We start from the raw sequence: 18,451 nt of genomic DNA on the forward strand, positions 1-18,451 counted from the left end.
TTTTTAATGCTTTCCCCCCCCCCCTCTAAAAATAGCAGGGGAGCGCCGGGGTAAGCGGAGGGAGAGAGCTCCCGCTCCACGCGCCAGCTGTACAGACGCGGGCACAAACCCGCCTTGCATCGTTCTCCCCCAACGCGTCCCCCCCCGTCCTGCTGGGGGCGGGGGGGGGGCGGGGGGCGCCGTGCGGGCCGGGCAGCCCCGCTCCCCGCGGGGACGGGGGCTCCGCGCCCTCCCGCCTGGCCCCGCGCCATGTGCGCGGCGCGGCGCGGCCGGCGGGGCGGGGCGCGGCCGCGTGGCGGTGGGCGGGGCCCGGGGCTGGCGAGGCCCCGCCCCCCGCCCCGCCGCAGCACGGCGCGGCTCGGCATGGCGGGGCTGCGCTACCCGCAGCACGGCGGCTACTGCCGCGCGGCCGCGGCCATGAACCTCCTGCTGGGCGTCTTCCACGTCCTCCTGCCCTGCTTTCGGCCCGGGGAGGCGCAGGGGCAAGGTGAGGGCGCTGGCGGAGGGTGAGGGAGCGGGCGGGGGTGCCGCCGCTGCCCGCGCCGGGCGTGCGAGCGGGGGCCGCCTCCTCCGTTGCCGTCCCTGGGGCGGCTGCCGCGGTGGCAGCCCGGGGACACAAAGGGAGCCGGGACGCGGCTTGCATCCCTCCCCCTTCCTCCCGGCCCTGTGCCCCGCGGTACCCGCCGCGTCCCCGTGTCAGCCGGGCCGCGCGGCGCTGCGGGCCCGTCCCGGTGCGGGGCGCCCCGGGCCGCCGCCTGCGGGCTCCCCGCGCCTGGCGGGCGCGCTCGTCCCATCCGCAGTTTCTCTCTCTCTGCCCCGCAGCCATTGAGCCCATCCCCGGCGTGGTGGAGCTGTGGCAGGCCGAGGAGGGGGAGCTTCTGCTGCCCGCCCAGGTGAGGGGGCGCCGGGGGGCCGGGGGTGGCGGCCGGGGGTTGGTGAGGTGGGGCTGGGGCCACCGGGAGCCCTGAGGGCCCGGGGGGCGGCCTGTGGGGCCCGGGGGGCGGCCTGTGGGGCCCGGGGGGCGGCCTGTGGGGCCCGGGGGGCGGTGCGGGGCCGCCGCGCTGGGGATGGGGGCGGCCTGGGCGGCTGTCACGCCGCAGCCCCGGCCCCGCCGCTTCCCCCTCCCCGCGCTTCGCCGCTACCGAAGCTGCCACCGACAGTGTCATTTTCCACTTTTATTTTTTCGTTGTTGTTGTTTGTGTTTTTTTTCCCCGTTTTCTCTTTCTTCCTTACCCCTCCCCCCCACTTAAAAGTCAGTGTATTTGTGCACGGTAAATATTGGATGTGCATCTAATGAATATGCATCTGTTTATATCTTAGACCTGCTCAGGTGAAGCCATTTTTTCCCCCTCCAATGACACATCGTTTATGATGTCGTTCCTCTCGTCATAGCACTTTTTTTTTTGTTTTGTTTAGCCGCCGTTGTTGAGTGGTAACATGATTTGTTACATTCTGTGTGGGAAGAGCAGCCAGTAAAATAGATGGCCGGGGCTGGTGAGCGAGGAGGGGGGTGCGAAGCGGTGGCCTGGAGTTTGTGGCATTCGAGGCGGTCATTTAACTTGCCCTGATGGACTCTGCCATATGTTGAGCTGGGCCTTCCTAGACTTCGAGGCACCAGACTCGTAAATGGGAAGAAAAAGTCCGTAGGGACATCATCTTATGTGAGAGGGGAAAAAAAGATTTATTTCTCTGAAGCCGTTTTATCATTCTCTGTTTAGTGTTCAGCTGCTGATACTTATTAATGCAGGGAAAAGTGTTATGTCTCTCCTCAGGTAGCTAACAATTGAGGCTGTTTACCGGGGCCCAGCATTTTGTGTTGCGGTCTTATAAAAGTATTATCGATTGTATATACAAACACTTAAACATATTTCTGTATATTATGCTATTCAGATTTTGCTTGCTGCAGACATGATAGTAGTAGCTAAGGGAGGGTGCAGAGCCTCTGTGCCCAGGGATGCTTAAGGAACTCAGCCTTTTGCTTGTGCAGTCTTCACCTTGAAGACATTAAGATGCATTAGATGTAGAACTGTGTAACATGTTTATAGTTTTTTCTCATTGCAAAGCTGCAACTGAGTGATGATGACGTGATGTTTACTTCCTGTGGAGATTAAATCCTCTTGGAAAACACTTTTTTCTTGAGCATCCTCATAAAAAACTCGACATGGCTGAAGCAAAACCCGGCATGAGTGGCCCTTGAACTTGGTGTGGTGGAGCATATGGTCCTGCTGAGTCTTTGCAGCAGTGAAAGGCAAAGCTGAGGCTGCTGCTCCTCTGTCACTTCTGCAGCTGCTGCATTAGGTATGCATGAAAGAATACAGCTCTTTTAATTTCAGTTGTGACAGAGTGAGAAGTGAAAATCGTGATAGGCTTGCTGAAATAAAAGGCAAACGTTGGAAGCCAGATGAACCACTCTTTGGGCCCTAGTGGTGCAGCGGCTGTTTTGCATGGCTTTCCCTTCTGAGCTTGGGGACCGTAGCAGCGTCTGACATGTTGGTGACTGCTCAAGCTGAAATTGAAGGGCCTGGGTTCCTCAAACAGGTTTTAAGAGCAAAGCTTGGTTCCAGGCCAAACCCCAATGCCCTTGTTCCCTTGTGCGCTTGGGCTTTATGCAGCACCTCTCAGGCTTGGGGCCTGTGGCTGAATTTGAAACTGCCTTTTCCAGTTGTTGGTGGGAGGAGGAAAGGGGACTTCCCTCTGTCCTTAGGGGTATGGCGAGCGACCCTTCTAACACCACTTCTGCGTAGCAGTAGTACTGCTCTGTGGTGGCTGGTCGTGGCTCTTCTCTGAGCACCCAAGGAGCCAAGGGTTACCCACCCTGCTGTGATACCCTGTGGCATCTGCAAGGTCCTGAAGGCATACTGGCATAGTCTTCCTGGGAGACCACTCTGAGTTGGTGAGGGACGTCAGTGGAGACACCGGCATCAGCTCTGGAGATTTGGAAAACCACCCTATTTGTTGACATCTTGACTGCCCTTCTTTGTTTGATGAATGCTTAAACTTGCAAGAGGTTGATTGCTTCTTGATCTCCGTGCTCCAGTAAAAAAATTGTTTGACTTAAAGCTATGAGGAGGTTGTCTTCCTTGCAAGAACACGCTTTCTCACTGAAAGCCTCACAGAGGGTTATTGCCCCATGTTCCTGTACCGCAGCAGTGGTGATGTGATAGTGAGGGTCTAGTAAGAGGAAGAACTTCCTTGCTTTTGGGTGGATAATAAATGTTGTTTGATAGGGAATATCCAAGGTTTGCTTTGTTCACATGTTTAAAAATAAGTCTCGGGGAAGACTTTGTGAATGGGAAGTGTCCCTGGTTCCTCAATCTGGTTCTTTCTGTTCCATTTTGGAGGAGGGTGGGTGGGAGTGCAGCACAGGAGAGCAAGGACTTTGTATGCAGAGGTGAAAAATCCAGGAAAGAACTGTGTATGCTCCTCACCTGAAGCACCTCCCTCCTGTCTGTGTGTCACAGGCTCTGAGCGGGGGTATGGATTAGGTTGCCCTGTCTGCCCAGCCTTTTCACCTGTTTCTGGCGGATTACCGATGCCATCTGATGGATGCTTTTTCCTTTCTGTCGTGGATTTGGACTATTATCTTATTTTCCATGCATCATCAGCTGCCTCTGACAGAGCAGTTTTGAGAATTTCTTGCTGCCTGCAGAATTTGAGGGTGAAAGTTGGCTGGACTGGTAGCCCATTCAGCTGTCAGGTTGCCCACGTGTGCTTTTGTTCAAAGAGCACATACCAAATAAAGACATTAAGGGGGGTGGGGGCAGGCGGGGCAGGGAGAATGGGACCACAGAGCATTTTAATATTTGTAGTTGCTTTTTAGGCCTGTCAAAGCATAGCTTTTTCTGTGTGAACTGCATGAATTTGTGTGCTGGAGTGCAGCCACCCAGGGCCCCCCATGCCTCCACCCCGGTTCTACCTTCTGTTTCCTCTTGCTTCCCTTTCATTGTTTGTGAACATATGCCCCCTCCCAGCTTCCCTCTTAAAGGTATTTGTGCTTTTTTTTTTTTTTTTTCCCCTTGGTTCTCCCCCAGTGCTTGTGATCTTTTGATTTCTGCTTCCCCTGAAGCCTCTGGAGCTCACCCGCTGCTCTGCTCTGCAGCTGAGCCTGACGGGTGCTGGAGCATTGCAGTCAGTGAGGCTGTGTGTAGGCTTGTGCACCAGAGCTGAGGAAGACCTAGCTGTATCTAGCGTGCTGACAGTCTTCTACTGGTCTGCAGCTTCCTCTGGCACTTTAATGTCTCTTCCTGGGTTCCCTTTTTGCTTTGAGACAAGCTGGGTTTCCCGGTCGGATGAGGTATCTATATTCCCTTGTGCCCAGTTCCTCTTTCTTGTTGAAGATGGTGTGAAGTGCAGGGTAGCCACAGAGCTCCCACCTTGCTCCCCTTCTCGCTTTGATCTCCTTTTCATAGCAGATGTCCCTGGGGTTGGTAGCTGGATTTTTGGTTTTCTTCCCATCATTTTGTCTTCAATGTCGAAAAATATAAAATCTTGCCTGCCCAGATGGTTGGGAGATGCTTGGAGAACCAGTGGGGTTTGACATGGAAAATTTCAAGTGTGAGAGGCTTGATTAGAGCAGTTGTGGTTTTTATTCAGACTTTATGATTTTGTGGGTTTGTTTGTTTGTTTGTAACTTGTCAATACTTCCTCAACTGAAATGCTTGGGAGAAAGGCTTCTTTGTGTAGAACCTGACAACCAAGCCCTTCACCATTAAAGGCTGAAAAAGCTCCAGATACAGACAGCCATGGTGAAGCATGCAGTGCAAAGCTGGAAAGTGGTTATTTATTATATATATATATAAAAATATTTTTTTTTTTTTTTTTTTGCTGAAGAGGGAAGAGCCCAAGGAAAAACACAGGAAGGCTCTCAGGCCTGCTGTCTCCATTACTGTGAGTGTATGAAAGGAGAAGCACAAATGCCATTTGTTGTTCCTGGTGGACACCACTTATAAGAAGTATTGGGGAATCATAGTTGAGTGTTTCTGTCTGTCAGGAATGGCTTTGGTGAACTGTGAAGGCAGGGCAGGTGGGTTGGGTACCTGCAGAGCAGGGCATTCAGCTCTTTCCTTTCAGCCCCTTCAGTTTAGAGGGAGGAACTACTTAGAAATTATGAAGGCTAAGCTGTAGGTCTTGTTATCACAATTGAAAATGACAGTAAGTCATCAAAGGCTATGTATACCATGCTTTTTTTTGGTGTCAGTGCCACATCTGATGTGATGGATTTTCTACTGTTCCTGTGTGTTGCATGTAGGAGATGAGTGAGATGTTTCATTAGGGGAACACCTTATGCACATTTCAATTTAGTTGCAGATACTTGGGAGATTACAGTGACTGCTTATTTCACATTACTGTGGTAATGCTTCAGGTGCTTGAATTTTGGAAAAAAAGAAAAGTAATATTATTTAATGTATACTAGTCTGTTACAGACATTGGGCAAATACAGAGCTGCTGCCCGGATTTCTGCTCTAAAGATTCACAAATATTTTTTAAATTATTTTTTTCCCCTATGTAGTAGTGACTCATCTTCAGTTCCTGTTCTTTGGTGCAGCTCAGGGGTTAGTAAGGTTAATTGTTCTGCTGGTTTCGAAAGCTGATGAAGACCTTGATCTTATGTATCCAATATACGTGGCACTGCAGTGTGTCATTAGCAGAGGTGCATCCCATCAGCCATGCACAAGTTGAATGTATGGAGTCATCTACTTCAAAGCAGGGTTTGTCTGAAGGCACACAATTTGTGTGAAAGCCGAAGACAGATTTGGGGTGGGAATTGTGTTCCTCCTTGAGCTGTTAAAAGACTCCTCCAACCTCCCAGCTGAGCTTCTGGATGACAGTGATAGGATTTGGGGCTGGTTGGCCATGCAGATTATGCAGAAACTGTCAGCCCAGGCTCTTGGGACTTGTGTGACATGAGGGGTGCTTTCAGGGGCTTTCTAGCACAAGATAAGCACCTGCCTGTGTTCAGGATGAATCAGGGGATTTTTTTTCCTGCTGGGCTGGGACCTGCATTTTGGCTTCAGGAATAATTCCCTTCCTCCCATTCCCCATAGTACTTGACTGGCAATATAGTATTTTAAGAAAGCTAGAAAGCTTTTTTTTTTTTTTTTTTTTTTTTTTTTTTTTTAGATCCTCAGTTTAGGATACATGTAGCCTGTGGCATACAGAGGAGAGTAGATAGAAAGCTGGACATGGAGCTCTGTGTGCATGCTCAGAATCAAGTGCGATTTTTAATTTTATTTTTTCTTGCATGAGTGAGGTTTTATTTTTATGAAGTGGTAAGATAGCTAGTGTTAACAGTGAGCACTGTACAGTGACACAGTCCCAGGTTTCAGATGCCTGGCAAACGTTAAGCCATTTAAAGGAGGAATTAAGCCATTTAAAATGAGGATAGCTTGCCAGCCTGTTGTGGCAAAGAAGCTGTTTGTGAAGGAGGTGGATGAGGAGTCCTGTAAATCTGCTTGGTATCATACTGAGGTTCTGGCAGTACAAAAAGATCTTGGAGAAGCTGGAAAACAGATGATGGGTTTGTATTGTGCCCTACTGGTAAAGTGCAACAGTAAGGCTTAGCTCAGTCAGTAGAGGAGATGCCAGGTCTTCATGAGGGCCAGGTGCTAAGACCTCTCAGTAGGTACGTATGTGTTGAAGAACCATGTGATATGCTGCTGAACCTGGTCAATTATCATTGTGTCTTCAACCTCCCTTCAAGGGCAGGCATACAGGAAGATTGTCAGGTCCTCAAATTAATTTGTATTTCCCTGTCAGTCCTGTTACAGATTTGGTTATGCTGTGGTGAAGGCTGTGCTGCTTCTGTTGGATGAGCTGCTAGTAGCAAAATACTGAATTTTAGATACATCTACATTTAGATACATTTTGGCAAGACCTGTAATAATATTAGCCATAACATCATTATTTTATCTATAATAATGTTAATTGTTGATATTAGCCATATTTGCTGCCTTAGTGTGGTTGTAATTTTTTCCCCCTTCGTGAGGCTGAGGTCTTCAGAAAGCGTGCTGTCTGTACCATTCAGTAGATGAGTAGGGCTGCCTGGTCTGCTTAAGCATCTGAAGCCTGTAGAAAGAGATTCAGTGTTGGTGCAGGTGATTTTTTTTATAATTTATTTTTTATTTCCAGTAAATAATGAAAGTAGGAGCTAGAGTGAAAGCTGGCAACTTGGGGCCTGTTCCATGATGCACTCACATGGGAAATGTGTAGGAGGGGTAGTGGAAGGTGCGCTCTTTTAATTATTAAAGGTATTTTTTGTGTGTGGTTTGTTTTTTTTTTTTTCTTTCTACCTTTTCATTGCTAAGGTCTGTAACTCATGCCTTGTGGAACCATCACCTGCCGAAGCAGTAGCTAGGAAAACTTACCAGCTGTTCCTGGCAAGGATAGCTGTGACCTCTTCCTGAAAAATGTTAATCTCCCTAAAATTGTCCCTGGTTTCATCAGTGTGGGTTGTGTGGCTGCACAATGCTCTATTTTGAGTTGTACGTAAAACTCTCCTGGAGATCTTGGCTGGTTCAGAGCAGCTACCTGCTTGTTTTAAATGGATTTCCTGCAGGGAGCTCATTGAACCAGTGCTTGAGTTCATTTCTGTAGACAGCTCAAAGTGGTTAGTTGTGAACTGCAAGCTGGCAGAGTTCAGTTAACTGCATGTCTCGAAAATTACCTTAGCCCAGCAACTGAGCTAAGCTGTTGTGTTTAAAGCTTCTTTGCTCTCCGATTTTTATACGTGCTGCTGGTCACTTATAATGGTCTGGGTTTGGGATCTTGCCATCCCTTTTGGAATGTGGTACCTTGCCTTTGGCGTTACCACATGATCTGAATTTCAAGGCATTCTGCATCCTATTTCCTTAGGTACTAGCTATGAAATTTTCTGATGGGACAGATAATCTGAAGGTGGAGGAAATAGTCTTCCTATAGTTTGAGGACAGTTGATGGTTTTAGGTTGAAATTGTATGTGTGAGCAGAATTTTGTATGGATATATTTGTAAAAAGGGGGTTGTGAGTCTGACTGTGGGTCAGTCAACATTTTGAAAACAATAATGGAGTGGCCGTGTTAAGCCACCATTTATCTTGGCAAAATGCGCTGAAACCTCAAATGGGATGGCCAGAATCCACCTTACTTGAATTATAAAGGACTATGGGAAAAAAAAGCTGTGGGAATTTTAGATTTGAGGTTTTTTGCAAGCAATCCAACTGAGCTTTCATCTTTGGAGGGGTTAAAAATGGTACACACGTCCAGTGCACTCTGCTAAAATTCTGAGATTCTTACGTAGTATTTTCTCTGTTTGTCAGGCTGATTCAGAGGAGGATGTGGAAGAGCATCCACAGGAGCAAAGGTAAGCAAAACCCAAATGAAAACAGGAGTATTGAAGCTCATGCTGGTTTTTTGCTTTAGGAAACACTGAAATGTAATTGGGCAGGCTACTAAAAATTACTTTTTTCTGCTGTATGTTAAATACATTTTCATTACTTGTGGCTTACAATTTTCTCAATGTTAATTTATTAGTAAAACTAGAAAACAGTGCAAGACTGAAATGCCCTGTTGCATCTCTTTCTCTGTATTCTATCTGTAAGCTGTGTTTGCTTTTAATTGCTTTTACACAAAAAGTTGTGTTTAGTAATTCTGCTTTATTGTGTATTTTTAAATTTATTTTTTTAAGCAAGAGGACAGTTTTCCATTCCGAAATTTGCAAATGTAAGTTTTTTTTGGAGTGTTAATGTGCACCAAGGCGGGGAGGGAGGTAGAGAAGATTTAAAGCCAAAGGTTTATTCATGTCTTGCTGCGGCACAATAAATATCCTGCCTTACTTCTTGAAATCAGATAAATAATAAAGCTTTTAAGATTGTAGCCTCAACCCCGCTGTTTCTGTTAATATTAGGCCTCCTCTATTTAGAAGGGTTGGGTAAATAGTATTACAGATTATTTTTAAAATACACATTTTGTTTCCTCTGAGCGTCCAGAGTAAAATGCTTGGACATCTACCAGTGAAACACTTCCTTCCTTTGGTATGTGTTAATGTGGGCACAGCTTTCAGTGCCATGCCAGCCAGAAAGATCACAAGACTTAAACGCGTGTAATGCCACTGTGCTCTGATGGCTGCAGTTAGCCAGAAACGCTTTTCTCATTTATCTTCTGTCTTTGCCCTTAGCTTGGGTTTGAGAGCAAATGGATCTGATGAAACACAAGCCCTGCTGTGAGCTGGCAGAAGGGCCTGAGGGTGACAAAGGGGATGGTTATGATGGGTCAGTCCTGCACTGCAGTGCTTCTTCACACAGCTTTTCCCCATCTTCCTGCCCTATTGGGAGCCTTCTTGTCTGATCCCAGCATCATGTTAGGGCTCCTGTGCCTCATCTCCTTGGAAATGACAAAGATGGTCTAGAAACTGGATTGGAGAGTTACTGCTGCCTCTGATAGCTGATGCTACTGGTTTGTGCTTACCTGTGTTCCCCAACTCCTACCTGTGTAGGGGATTTTTTTTCTTCCTTACCTTGTGAAAAGAGGGGTAAGCTATTGAAAGCCAGCAATTTCCCTGCACAAATACAGAAGTCTGATTTTTCAGCTGGGGACTACTATGATTTTGATGCAAATTTTTCACTGCATGCCTAAGCATGCTGTCTTTATTGAGAAGTTGTCAGAAAACAGCAGTCTCAAGGTGGTTTCTGAGATATTTGTTAGTAGGCAGAGAGATACTGTTTAGAGAAATAAAATCTTCACCTGCTTATTTTTCTCTGGAGGTGTATGGTGTAGCTGGCTACTATGGAAATAATAGTATTATTGAAAAAATTGTAGTTCTTTAGACTTGGATAGGAAATAGGAAAAAGTGTTTTGGCTTTTTTTTTTTTTTCTTCATTCAAGTCATTGAAGATTTTTCTGGTAATTACTCATTTCCAAAAATGAGCTTGTTTTCTGAAAGTATAGTTTATAAGCTTCACTTGCATGGATGGAAACATCCTTCTATTGTCATACTGAAATGCTTCAGGAAACTTGCCTAAACAGATGCTGCTTTGTGTGCATCTTTTAAACTGTTTTGGTTTACTACCATATGTAAACACCGATCTGTGTGCTCTGTATTCTGAAGGAATGTTATAATGTAGACTTTATGAAGAGGATCTAACAAAGGTGTGTGAGAGAGACTAGAATTTGTTAGTTTCTTTCCATACTAACTTTCATTGCCTTGGCTTATTTTACTATATGGTGAAATCATGGGGATTTCCTTTTCCTGTAGCAGCAAAACCTGAGAGCTTGCAATGTCTCAATCTCATTGTGTGCCAGTGTGCCCTTAAACTAAAGCTACTGAAACTTGATATGAAGCCCCTAGAAGCAAAGCACCTTAAAGCAGTGGTATGAACAGGAGTTTTATAGAGAATTCAAAATTTTCCCCAGAGCTGAAGGAAGTAGAGAGAGTTCATCATTTTGAGGCATAAAGGATACGGTGTCTTCCCAAAACATTGTTTTATTCAGTTTTTAATTCTAGGTTAATGGGCTCTTTTGGGATCTTGCTAACCTACTTTAAAAAAAAAAAAAGGTATTAACAGTCTGTGAAGTGACTTCCTGTGCACGTGCATCACAGGATCTTCCATTGGGGTGAGCTTCTTGGTTTGATGGTTTTGTGTCAAATGCACAAGGATGGTGGGATGTAGCAAATTTTTAAGATTTAGGTGCTTGCTTTTTCATTACTCTTTCGCTAAAGCAGCAGAATTGAGTCAAATGTTGAAGTCGAGCACAGATAAAGGGGACAGTGCTGGTAGGATGTGCATAAGTGGTGCTATACATTTTTTTTCGCTTTCCACTTCAAGAACTACCAAAAGAACAAAAAAAAAATAATTGTATGTATGACATTCTTAATCCTTGGTTTTGAGGACTTCTGGAGAAGGCCTTAGAGGATCCATTTTCTCAGCTGACACGTTAAAGAACATATGGACCAGAGTAAACTGCTGTACTCAAGATGTGGAGCGTGTGCTTGTATTATGTTGCGTACATTAGTAATCCATAAGAAAGGAAGGCCATATGATACCAAGAGTATTGTATGTAATTAACAAGTAAGAAGACATTTTCCAGCCTTTACCTGTGAGAGTTAGGGCATATTTTGCTCTGAGTAGATAGGTATCAGCTGTTAGCATAATTTATGTGTGATGCAGTTAGCTCACTCAAGCATTTCCACTGAACCTTTGCCTTTGATCACTAGGAGAGCATTTGACCCTGTGGACTGGAGCTGCTTGGGGCAGTAGATGGTATCAGCTCCCAGTGGGTCCCTGCTAGAGTGATAGTGCAGCTCTGGGAATGACAGCTGGTGCCTGGCACTTTGACCTCTCCTGATTGCCAAGTGGGATTTACTTCTAATCCTGTGATTTTTGCTGTGTCTCTGAGAGTGCTCCAGATGTAGAAGAGAAATTGAAAGGTAAAGGTAGCAAGGGAGCAGCTTAGTAGTTGTCTGAGAGACAACAAAGCAGTTAAAGTGTACAGACTGCAAAATTACTTGGGGGTTTAGTGTGTACTTAAGAGGTGTAGTTATAACATCTGTTTCAGGAAGACTCCAGAGTGGCTGGAGAGAATGAGCCTGCTTTGTGTTACAAGGTTGTATGTGGCAATTTCTCACTGGCCACAACTTCATCTCATCTCCAGTCAAGAGGCACAGGTTCCGTCTGGCTTTGTGGATGGACTGTTAGGATGCTTCAGAGATGACTCATCCTTCAAAGAAGCCTGTGGTCTTAGTTACATAATTTCTGACAGTCCAGTTCTTGGAAAGCAATGGCGTGGAACTGGTGGTACCCTTGTGTACCAGATAATCAGCTTGGATGGTGGTTAGGCCAGGAAAATAGGTTAGGATCAGCAGGGTTGATTTTTTTTTTTTCCCTTCTGCTTTTTCATACTGAAAAGAATAAAAATTGGTTTTGTGCCAGAATAAATGTTTGAATATTAAAAAACCACATTGTTTTATGTTGTGTTTATTTTTTAAACATCTTTATTGAAACTGAGTATTCGTTGAGAAAGTGTTTCAAAATGAAAAGCTGACAAAGAGTTTTAAGACTGTCAGTGAGTGCTTGAACTGTTTCAAAGGCGAACTACCCTGAAACAGTATTTTCAACCAAAGTTGCATCAAGTACCACTAATAGTTTAGATTGTCATTTAATTTAACCTCAAAAAAGTATTTGAAAAATATAATGAAAACTTTCCTGGGGTTTATGCTTGGTCCTAACTTGTAATAGCAAAAGTTGCTTTCATTAAGTTTTTAATAGTTTTGCTTTTTTTACAAAAGAAGCAGAAATGTCTCTGTGTATTAAAAAATAAAAAAGCTGCATTTTTTTTAAGAAAATCTTTTTAGTCACCCTTAGTGCACTCGAATAAAGTAACACATTTCTACAGTGAGCACAGAATGGGTATTTTTACTGGGTTGCATCAAAAAGTGCTTTGATGTTGGTTAACTTTTGTTTTTAATTGATAAGTCACTGCTGTTGTATCCTGCTTACAATTTCACCAATCACTGAGGGACTACTAATTTTAAGTTTTACTAGGTGCCTAAAGAAATGAGATTTATGTTTTTTAATCCTTAGAAGTAAAGGAGGGGAAATGAGATGCACACACCTACCTCTTATGCTTGGGTGAAAATCCCAAAGGAAAAGTATGCAGGGAACACAGAGGATAATGTGAAGCTAGAATATAAAAAAGCTTACTGAGAAAACTGCTAGAAGGTCAGCAGAGTTTTGGGATCTCTTAGAGATGAAGAAATAGAGGGAAGGAACTACCAGCATTGCTCTTTCTCTTCTTCCTTACACTTCTGCCAGGCACAGCCAGGGTGGCAGGCTGAACTCTTGCTGCTTTAATCTTTTATCTGCTTTATGTGTTGTGATTCATTCACTGATGAACTTTGCCTCTCTGAACTTTGTATGAAATGCTGTAACAGACACCTGTACCTCAACGTGGTTTGCTTCTTCCAAAATATTGATCCAGGAAGTTAAAAACTTGTTTTATTTTCTTCCTGAGATGTTGCATGCCAGTGCTGTGTGACAGCACAAATCAAGTCTCCATTTATTTATTTGTTTCTTAGTTGCTTTCAGACATTTCTGAAATGAGAGCAGTGGCCTAGGCCAGCTCTACTGAGTTTCATACCAGACTACAGAGCTAACACTGTCGCTTTCTAGGACCTAGAGTTAACAGCAAATCAGGCAGTTCTGCTGCCTTTTGGAAGGAGCTGTCAAACTTCAGTCCTCAGTGTAAGTCCTAATTGACTGTAACCAAAATATTTAAAAAGTGATATTAAAATTATTAAAATATTTAAAAAGTGATACATGGCCAGATTTAATTACTCCTTGATGTGCTGTTGCAGTGCCACTTATCATCAAAATCTTGTCTGCTTGCACTGAAAAAGCCCTGCTGGTATGTATATGTAGATGGGCCATTCTCCACAGTATATATTTCCCTTGCTGTTGTGAGCTGTCTTGGGCTGGAAGGTGCCCATGGTCAGATCAGTGACTATGATATGAGTGTCTGCTTGTACGCTAACCTAAAATGGACTTTGTCATCCATGGGTGACAGTTTGAGAAGTGAAGACAGTCTTGGTTTTGTAACTGAGAATTGGCACTTGTTCTTCCATGTGGCTCATGCTGTGCTGAAAAGCCACACAGGCTGTCTTTACCCCAGTAAAGTGTTGGTAAAAATAGCAGGGAGTGACGGTCTCCTCCCAGCTGGGGCTGTGAGGTGATTGTTTGCACAGGCAGTATGTGAAGAGGCTGTATTTCTGGATATGTGCTACTGGAGTAAACTTTCTCACATGTAATGACCTGTTTTAAACAGATAAATAGACTGTGCTTTTTGTTTGGGTATCCTCTGGCTCTCTTCTGTTAATTTCTTCATTTTCTTTTCCCACCTTTTGGGCTTTTTGTCCCTTCTGCAGGTATCTTGAGTACCTTTTTATGGCATGTCTTCTTTCTTTTTAGTTTCCTTCCAGGCTGTGCCTGAAACAATTGTAGTTTCTATGCTGCAAAAGAGGCTGTCCTGCCCTCTCTCTTGCTCTGGTGCTGTGCCCTGCCATGTGCAGCCCTACAAGTTACATTAGAAAACTCCTGTGGATTAAAAGCATCTTTGTTTTATTTTTGCAAGGTTAATATTTACCTGTGATCATTCTCTGTTTGGTTTCCCTGTTTCTTTCTGTGGTGGCATCAGCTGAAAGTGTTCAGGAAAGCGCTCCCTTGGCCTCTTCCTCCAGCTGTGCTGGATGGATGCCAGACGCAACACCGGAGCAGTGTGTGGCAGCCAACTCACCTGCATGGCAGCATCCCTGTTGCTTCCTCCCAGGGAGACCTGCCCATATCTTGGTGTGGCATTGGTCTGGACTTCGTGGCATCTTCCTGCTGTTTCCTTGGTCCTTCTGTCCCCTCTCTTCTTCTGCCTGCTGTTGGGGTGTGTGGTGGTACTCATGCCAAGGCTGACTCTCCTCCCTTATCTACTGCAGTGCAGGAGGAGCTGGCGAGGAGCTCATCCAAATCTACTGCTCTGCTCGCTGTTAGATAGATGAGCAGGTTAGTCCCAAAAAGTCTGGGGCTGAGAGGGAAAGCATCTTATTTTATGTTGAGAGTAATGCCTTATCAAAACAGTGGCCGTTGGGTAGGAGAAGGGTGAAATGTTTGTGTTGGTGTGATGGTAGCCTTGGAGGCAGCTGGTGGGTTTTGGGTGGATGGCATGGTGAATCACGCAGCCTACCACTGTGAAAAATTGAAGGCAAGTGTGCACACACACACACATATCACTTGCTGTGCATGGTTTTAATTTTTTTTCAGGCTTGTGGTGAAACCTTGCACTGTATGTACTTTGGGACAGAGTCCACCCATCATGCATTATCTTCAGCATTAGGATGATCCTGATCTGAGCAGGTGGGATCAGGGCATGCACGGTGCCTTATTTCCCAGTCTGTGTTTGTTTCAGTACTGGCTGCAAAACTGCAGGAGCAGGGATGGATCTCGTAGTTGCATAAACTGTTGAATAGTCATTCGGCAAATACATGGGGTCAGATCTCAATCCCAAGCAGCTGCATGCTGCAAGCACTCTGCAAGTCTGCTCTGGAACATTGCATTTTGCTTGTTAAACTTCACCTGCCTTGTTTTGAAAAAGGGGATGTTAGGACACATTTTGTATGTTGAGAGAAGAGGAAAAAAAATAAAAGGAAAAGCAAAAGCAAACAGCTGTGGTGTGTTTGTCCTTGTCCTAGTCATTGCAAATTTAGTGTACCCTTAGCCCATACATGCTGCTGCTTTAATACAAGTAGTTCAGAATAGGAGCTCTCTTCTTACATTTTCCATTTTAATACACTAATAATGAATTTCAGATGTGTGTTAATCTCAGGCTAATCCTTCTGGGTAATGGGCAGTGGGCCACAAAAGATTTAGCTTTATATCTAAAAATTTATTATTAATAAATTATTTTCACTTCCCTAATAGCTGCTTCTTAGTTGACCTTAAGATTGCTTAATTTGCAGTAATTTTAATTTTACACAGTTGAATTATAGAAATCTGGAACAGTAGACCACTGTCAGCAATCTGAAAATTGGTACCATATAAGCATCTAGCTTCATAGTTTTACTGCTATTGCAGATTGGCAAATTGTGAAAAATAGAAAAAAACCCCACCAAACCAACAGCTCGCTCACTTTCAGGAATTTGCAGACAGTCCACTTCAGAATCATCAATCCCAGCATGCTGGCTTGATTTGTGTAAGCCGAGTATAGTTAGCTGAAATCTATCTGATGCCATGCAATAAAGCATTCTAGGTACTGCTTTTGCCTGCCTCTCATCTTTGTAGAGACTCAAAGGTGATCCAAACCTTGCCTGTAATGCCTCATGTTTTTTTGACTAGCAAATGTCTTTTGAGAGAGGTGCACTCCTGGCAGTGGCCCTGGGTGCATGACTTGAAGGCAAGGAGGTGAACACGCCTTTTCAGTATTTTTGGCATTTGCCATATTAACATAAGTAAAAACATGAGCAGGAAAACAAAGCAAATAGCTCATCTGTACCATTTTCAGTTCAGTCTTGGTTATACATTCAAGCCTAAGTTTTAAAACTGTATCTTAGTTACATTGCCTTAAATGTGATTTTTTTAATCCATATAAATCAGTAGCTGCTTTGGGAAGACTTTCTCTTTGTGGTGGTTATTGCAGAATGACCAACTCCCTTTTTCATCAGGGCAAAATAATCCTGTCCACTTCAGGGAGAGGGAAAGTGTATCAAATATGGTACTTGAATGTGATGACAGTCTATATTAACTCTTTTGCAGAGTTCTGAATACTCACTGCAAATATTTGCTGTATTTGTAGAAGAGTTTGCTTTAATCAAATAAGCTAATCACCTAGGAGAAACACGTGGCCAGTATGAATAATTTAGGTGTCTGCTTGTCCTCTCAGGGGTCCACCATTCTGTTACATTCAGACTGCCACTCGAGATAAGGAAGATAGAGGGCAAAGCTGGCTGTGTTAATTGTCACCTTATCATCCTTTCCACCTCCTGCCCCCAAAGTGGTGTGCAAATAAAGCTGCATTATTACGTGTGTCTTGGTAACTTATAGAAAGTGCAGTGGAAAGATAATTAGACAAGAACAACTTGGTGTTTTTTATGTGTACAAAACAGACTTTGCTTTCTGTAGAACAAACAACTGGACTTTATGTAAATTTTAAACACAGGAATTCTTCAATCAAAAACAATCACTGTAAAAAAGGATTATGAGGAATTATGAGAAATTATGAGGAAAAGGAAAGAGAGGGGGAAAAATATTTTCCAAGGGGAGAGTGAGAAGTATCCCTCTGTTCCTGCTTTTGGTGAACTTCTCATCATAGCCTCTTCTCTGCTTCAAGATTCTGTTGCAGGACCTAGTGAGCTGTAGTCAGTGATTTTTACCATCTTACCCACCTGGATACCAGAACTCCACAGATGTCAAGATTAGGAAACTTGAAGTGCAAAGTAATGCTTTGTGTTACTGCTTGATAAAAGCCAACTTTTACTTCAAAACTTTGTGAAGGCATGTGAAGAAGCCATAAGAACTTGGGAGTAAAAAGGAGAAAGTTAAGATAGAGTATCATGTTCAGTGCTGTTAAAGTGTGGGCTGTGTTTTTTCTGGTTCATGGTTTTGTTGCGTTTCATTTAGAAGCTGGGTTTTCTGAGCAAGAAAAAGTTTTGTTAAAATGTTTGTTCACAAGAACATGCCCCTTAAGGAAACGTAAGAAGTGCAGAAAACTCAGTTTTCCTTAAGCCTGTAAACTGTTCTTTTGGATGATGAGATGGTGATGCAGTAACATAGCTGAGCTTGCATTATAGAAGACCTCAGTTCCTTTGCAGTCTGAATATTTGAAACTGGTCTGGCCTTTGGAGATGCTTGTGTATCAATATGATGATAATTTGACACACTTCCAAATGCCTGGGACTTCCAGAAACCTGAGTAATATATATGAGTGAGATAAAGAGACCTTAAGTCAAAATTGTTCTGATATACCTTTTGCATATATAAACCATTATATATTGCTTTCCACTTTTTAAAATTAGTGTTAATCGTTTTAATCTTTCTCTCTGTGACCTGGTTGTCTTCTTTGAGGGACTAAAGCATAATTCCATTGTCATGTAACTCTGCATCTCTGTCTCAAGAAAAAAAAAGTTATCTTTGAATTAAATAGGCAGTCTCAGATTTACAAAGTAGATAAAGAGATAAATGACCGGTTTGTAATCTGCTTATCTTAGTTTCTGCTACTGTCTGCCTTGTTGGTAGCACATATATATTTATGTTCTGAGTGGGAATTTCCCAGCTTTTTTAAGTCATGTGTGAATGCTGATACCTGATTTAGTGGGAAGTTAGTAATCTCTCATTTTACCATTCTTGGTTCTTCTCTGTGCCCCCTGAGTGCTGTCATGTTCTTAGAGCCCTGTCTCACCTGCTGATTTACTGGAGGGTTTCTCCTAGTTACTTGTGTGATGGTTACATGCTTGAAAAGCTTTTGCAGATCTTGGAGAGAGGAACCAAAATCAGATTGTTACAGACTCACAGAAGTTCTAGAGATGGACTTTGAGCCACTGCAAGTGCTGCCATCAGTTTCTGCACACTTACAGACCTAACAGTGTTTGGCAAGCAGTGGATCCAAACGTTAATACTTAATGTTTCTTAAGTTTGTCGGCATAATGAGGTCTTGACCTTTCCTGTGGAGCTTCTTCATTTATTTCTGTGATTTCTGGTTAAAAAAAATTAAGCCAAACAAAAAAGGCCACCTAGTTTCCTGCTGGTGCTCGTTCTCCTGTGAGCACGTCTAAAGAGTTCCTCCATGGGCATCAGGTGGCATCAGGCAACTCTTTGCAGCCCTTCAGCTGTAGGTATTTTTTTCTTATCAGTGAGGACAGAAATGGTTTCAGCAGTCATGTATCAAACTGAAATCGGGCCGTATGAATACATGTGTATGTGCTTGAATGGCATCTCCTGGCATGTA

General features: G+C 44.0%; 1 protein-coding gene across 5 annotated transcripts in view; it reads left to right on the forward strand.

The window, feature by feature from the left end:
• The first annotated feature begins 355 nt into the window (after positions 1–355).
• The window catches only part of TMEM131L (transmembrane 131 like), an 82,348-nt gene continuing 64,252 nt past the window's right edge, over positions 356–18,451 (forward strand). For all 5 annotated transcript variants that reach the window (XR_007889543.1, XM_051620063.1, XM_051620065.1 and 2 more), the window contains exons 1-3: positions 356–487; positions 823–893; positions 8,293–8,336. Coding sequence is in view for 4 of the 5 variants with exons in the window: in XM_051620063.1 (XP_051476023.1) it covers positions 364–487; positions 823–893; positions 8,293–8,336 (239 nt within the window). In the remaining variant the exon portion in view is untranslated. The remainder of the gene's footprint in view (positions 488–822; positions 894–8,292; positions 8,337–18,451) is intronic.

Source organism: Apus apus, chromosome 4 (genome assembly GCF_020740795.1).
Source record: "Apus apus isolate bApuApu2 chromosome 4, bApuApu2.pri.cur, whole genome shotgun sequence".
NCBI classification, from domain to species: domain Eukaryota; kingdom Metazoa; phylum Chordata; class Aves; order Apodiformes; family Apodidae; genus Apus; species Apus apus.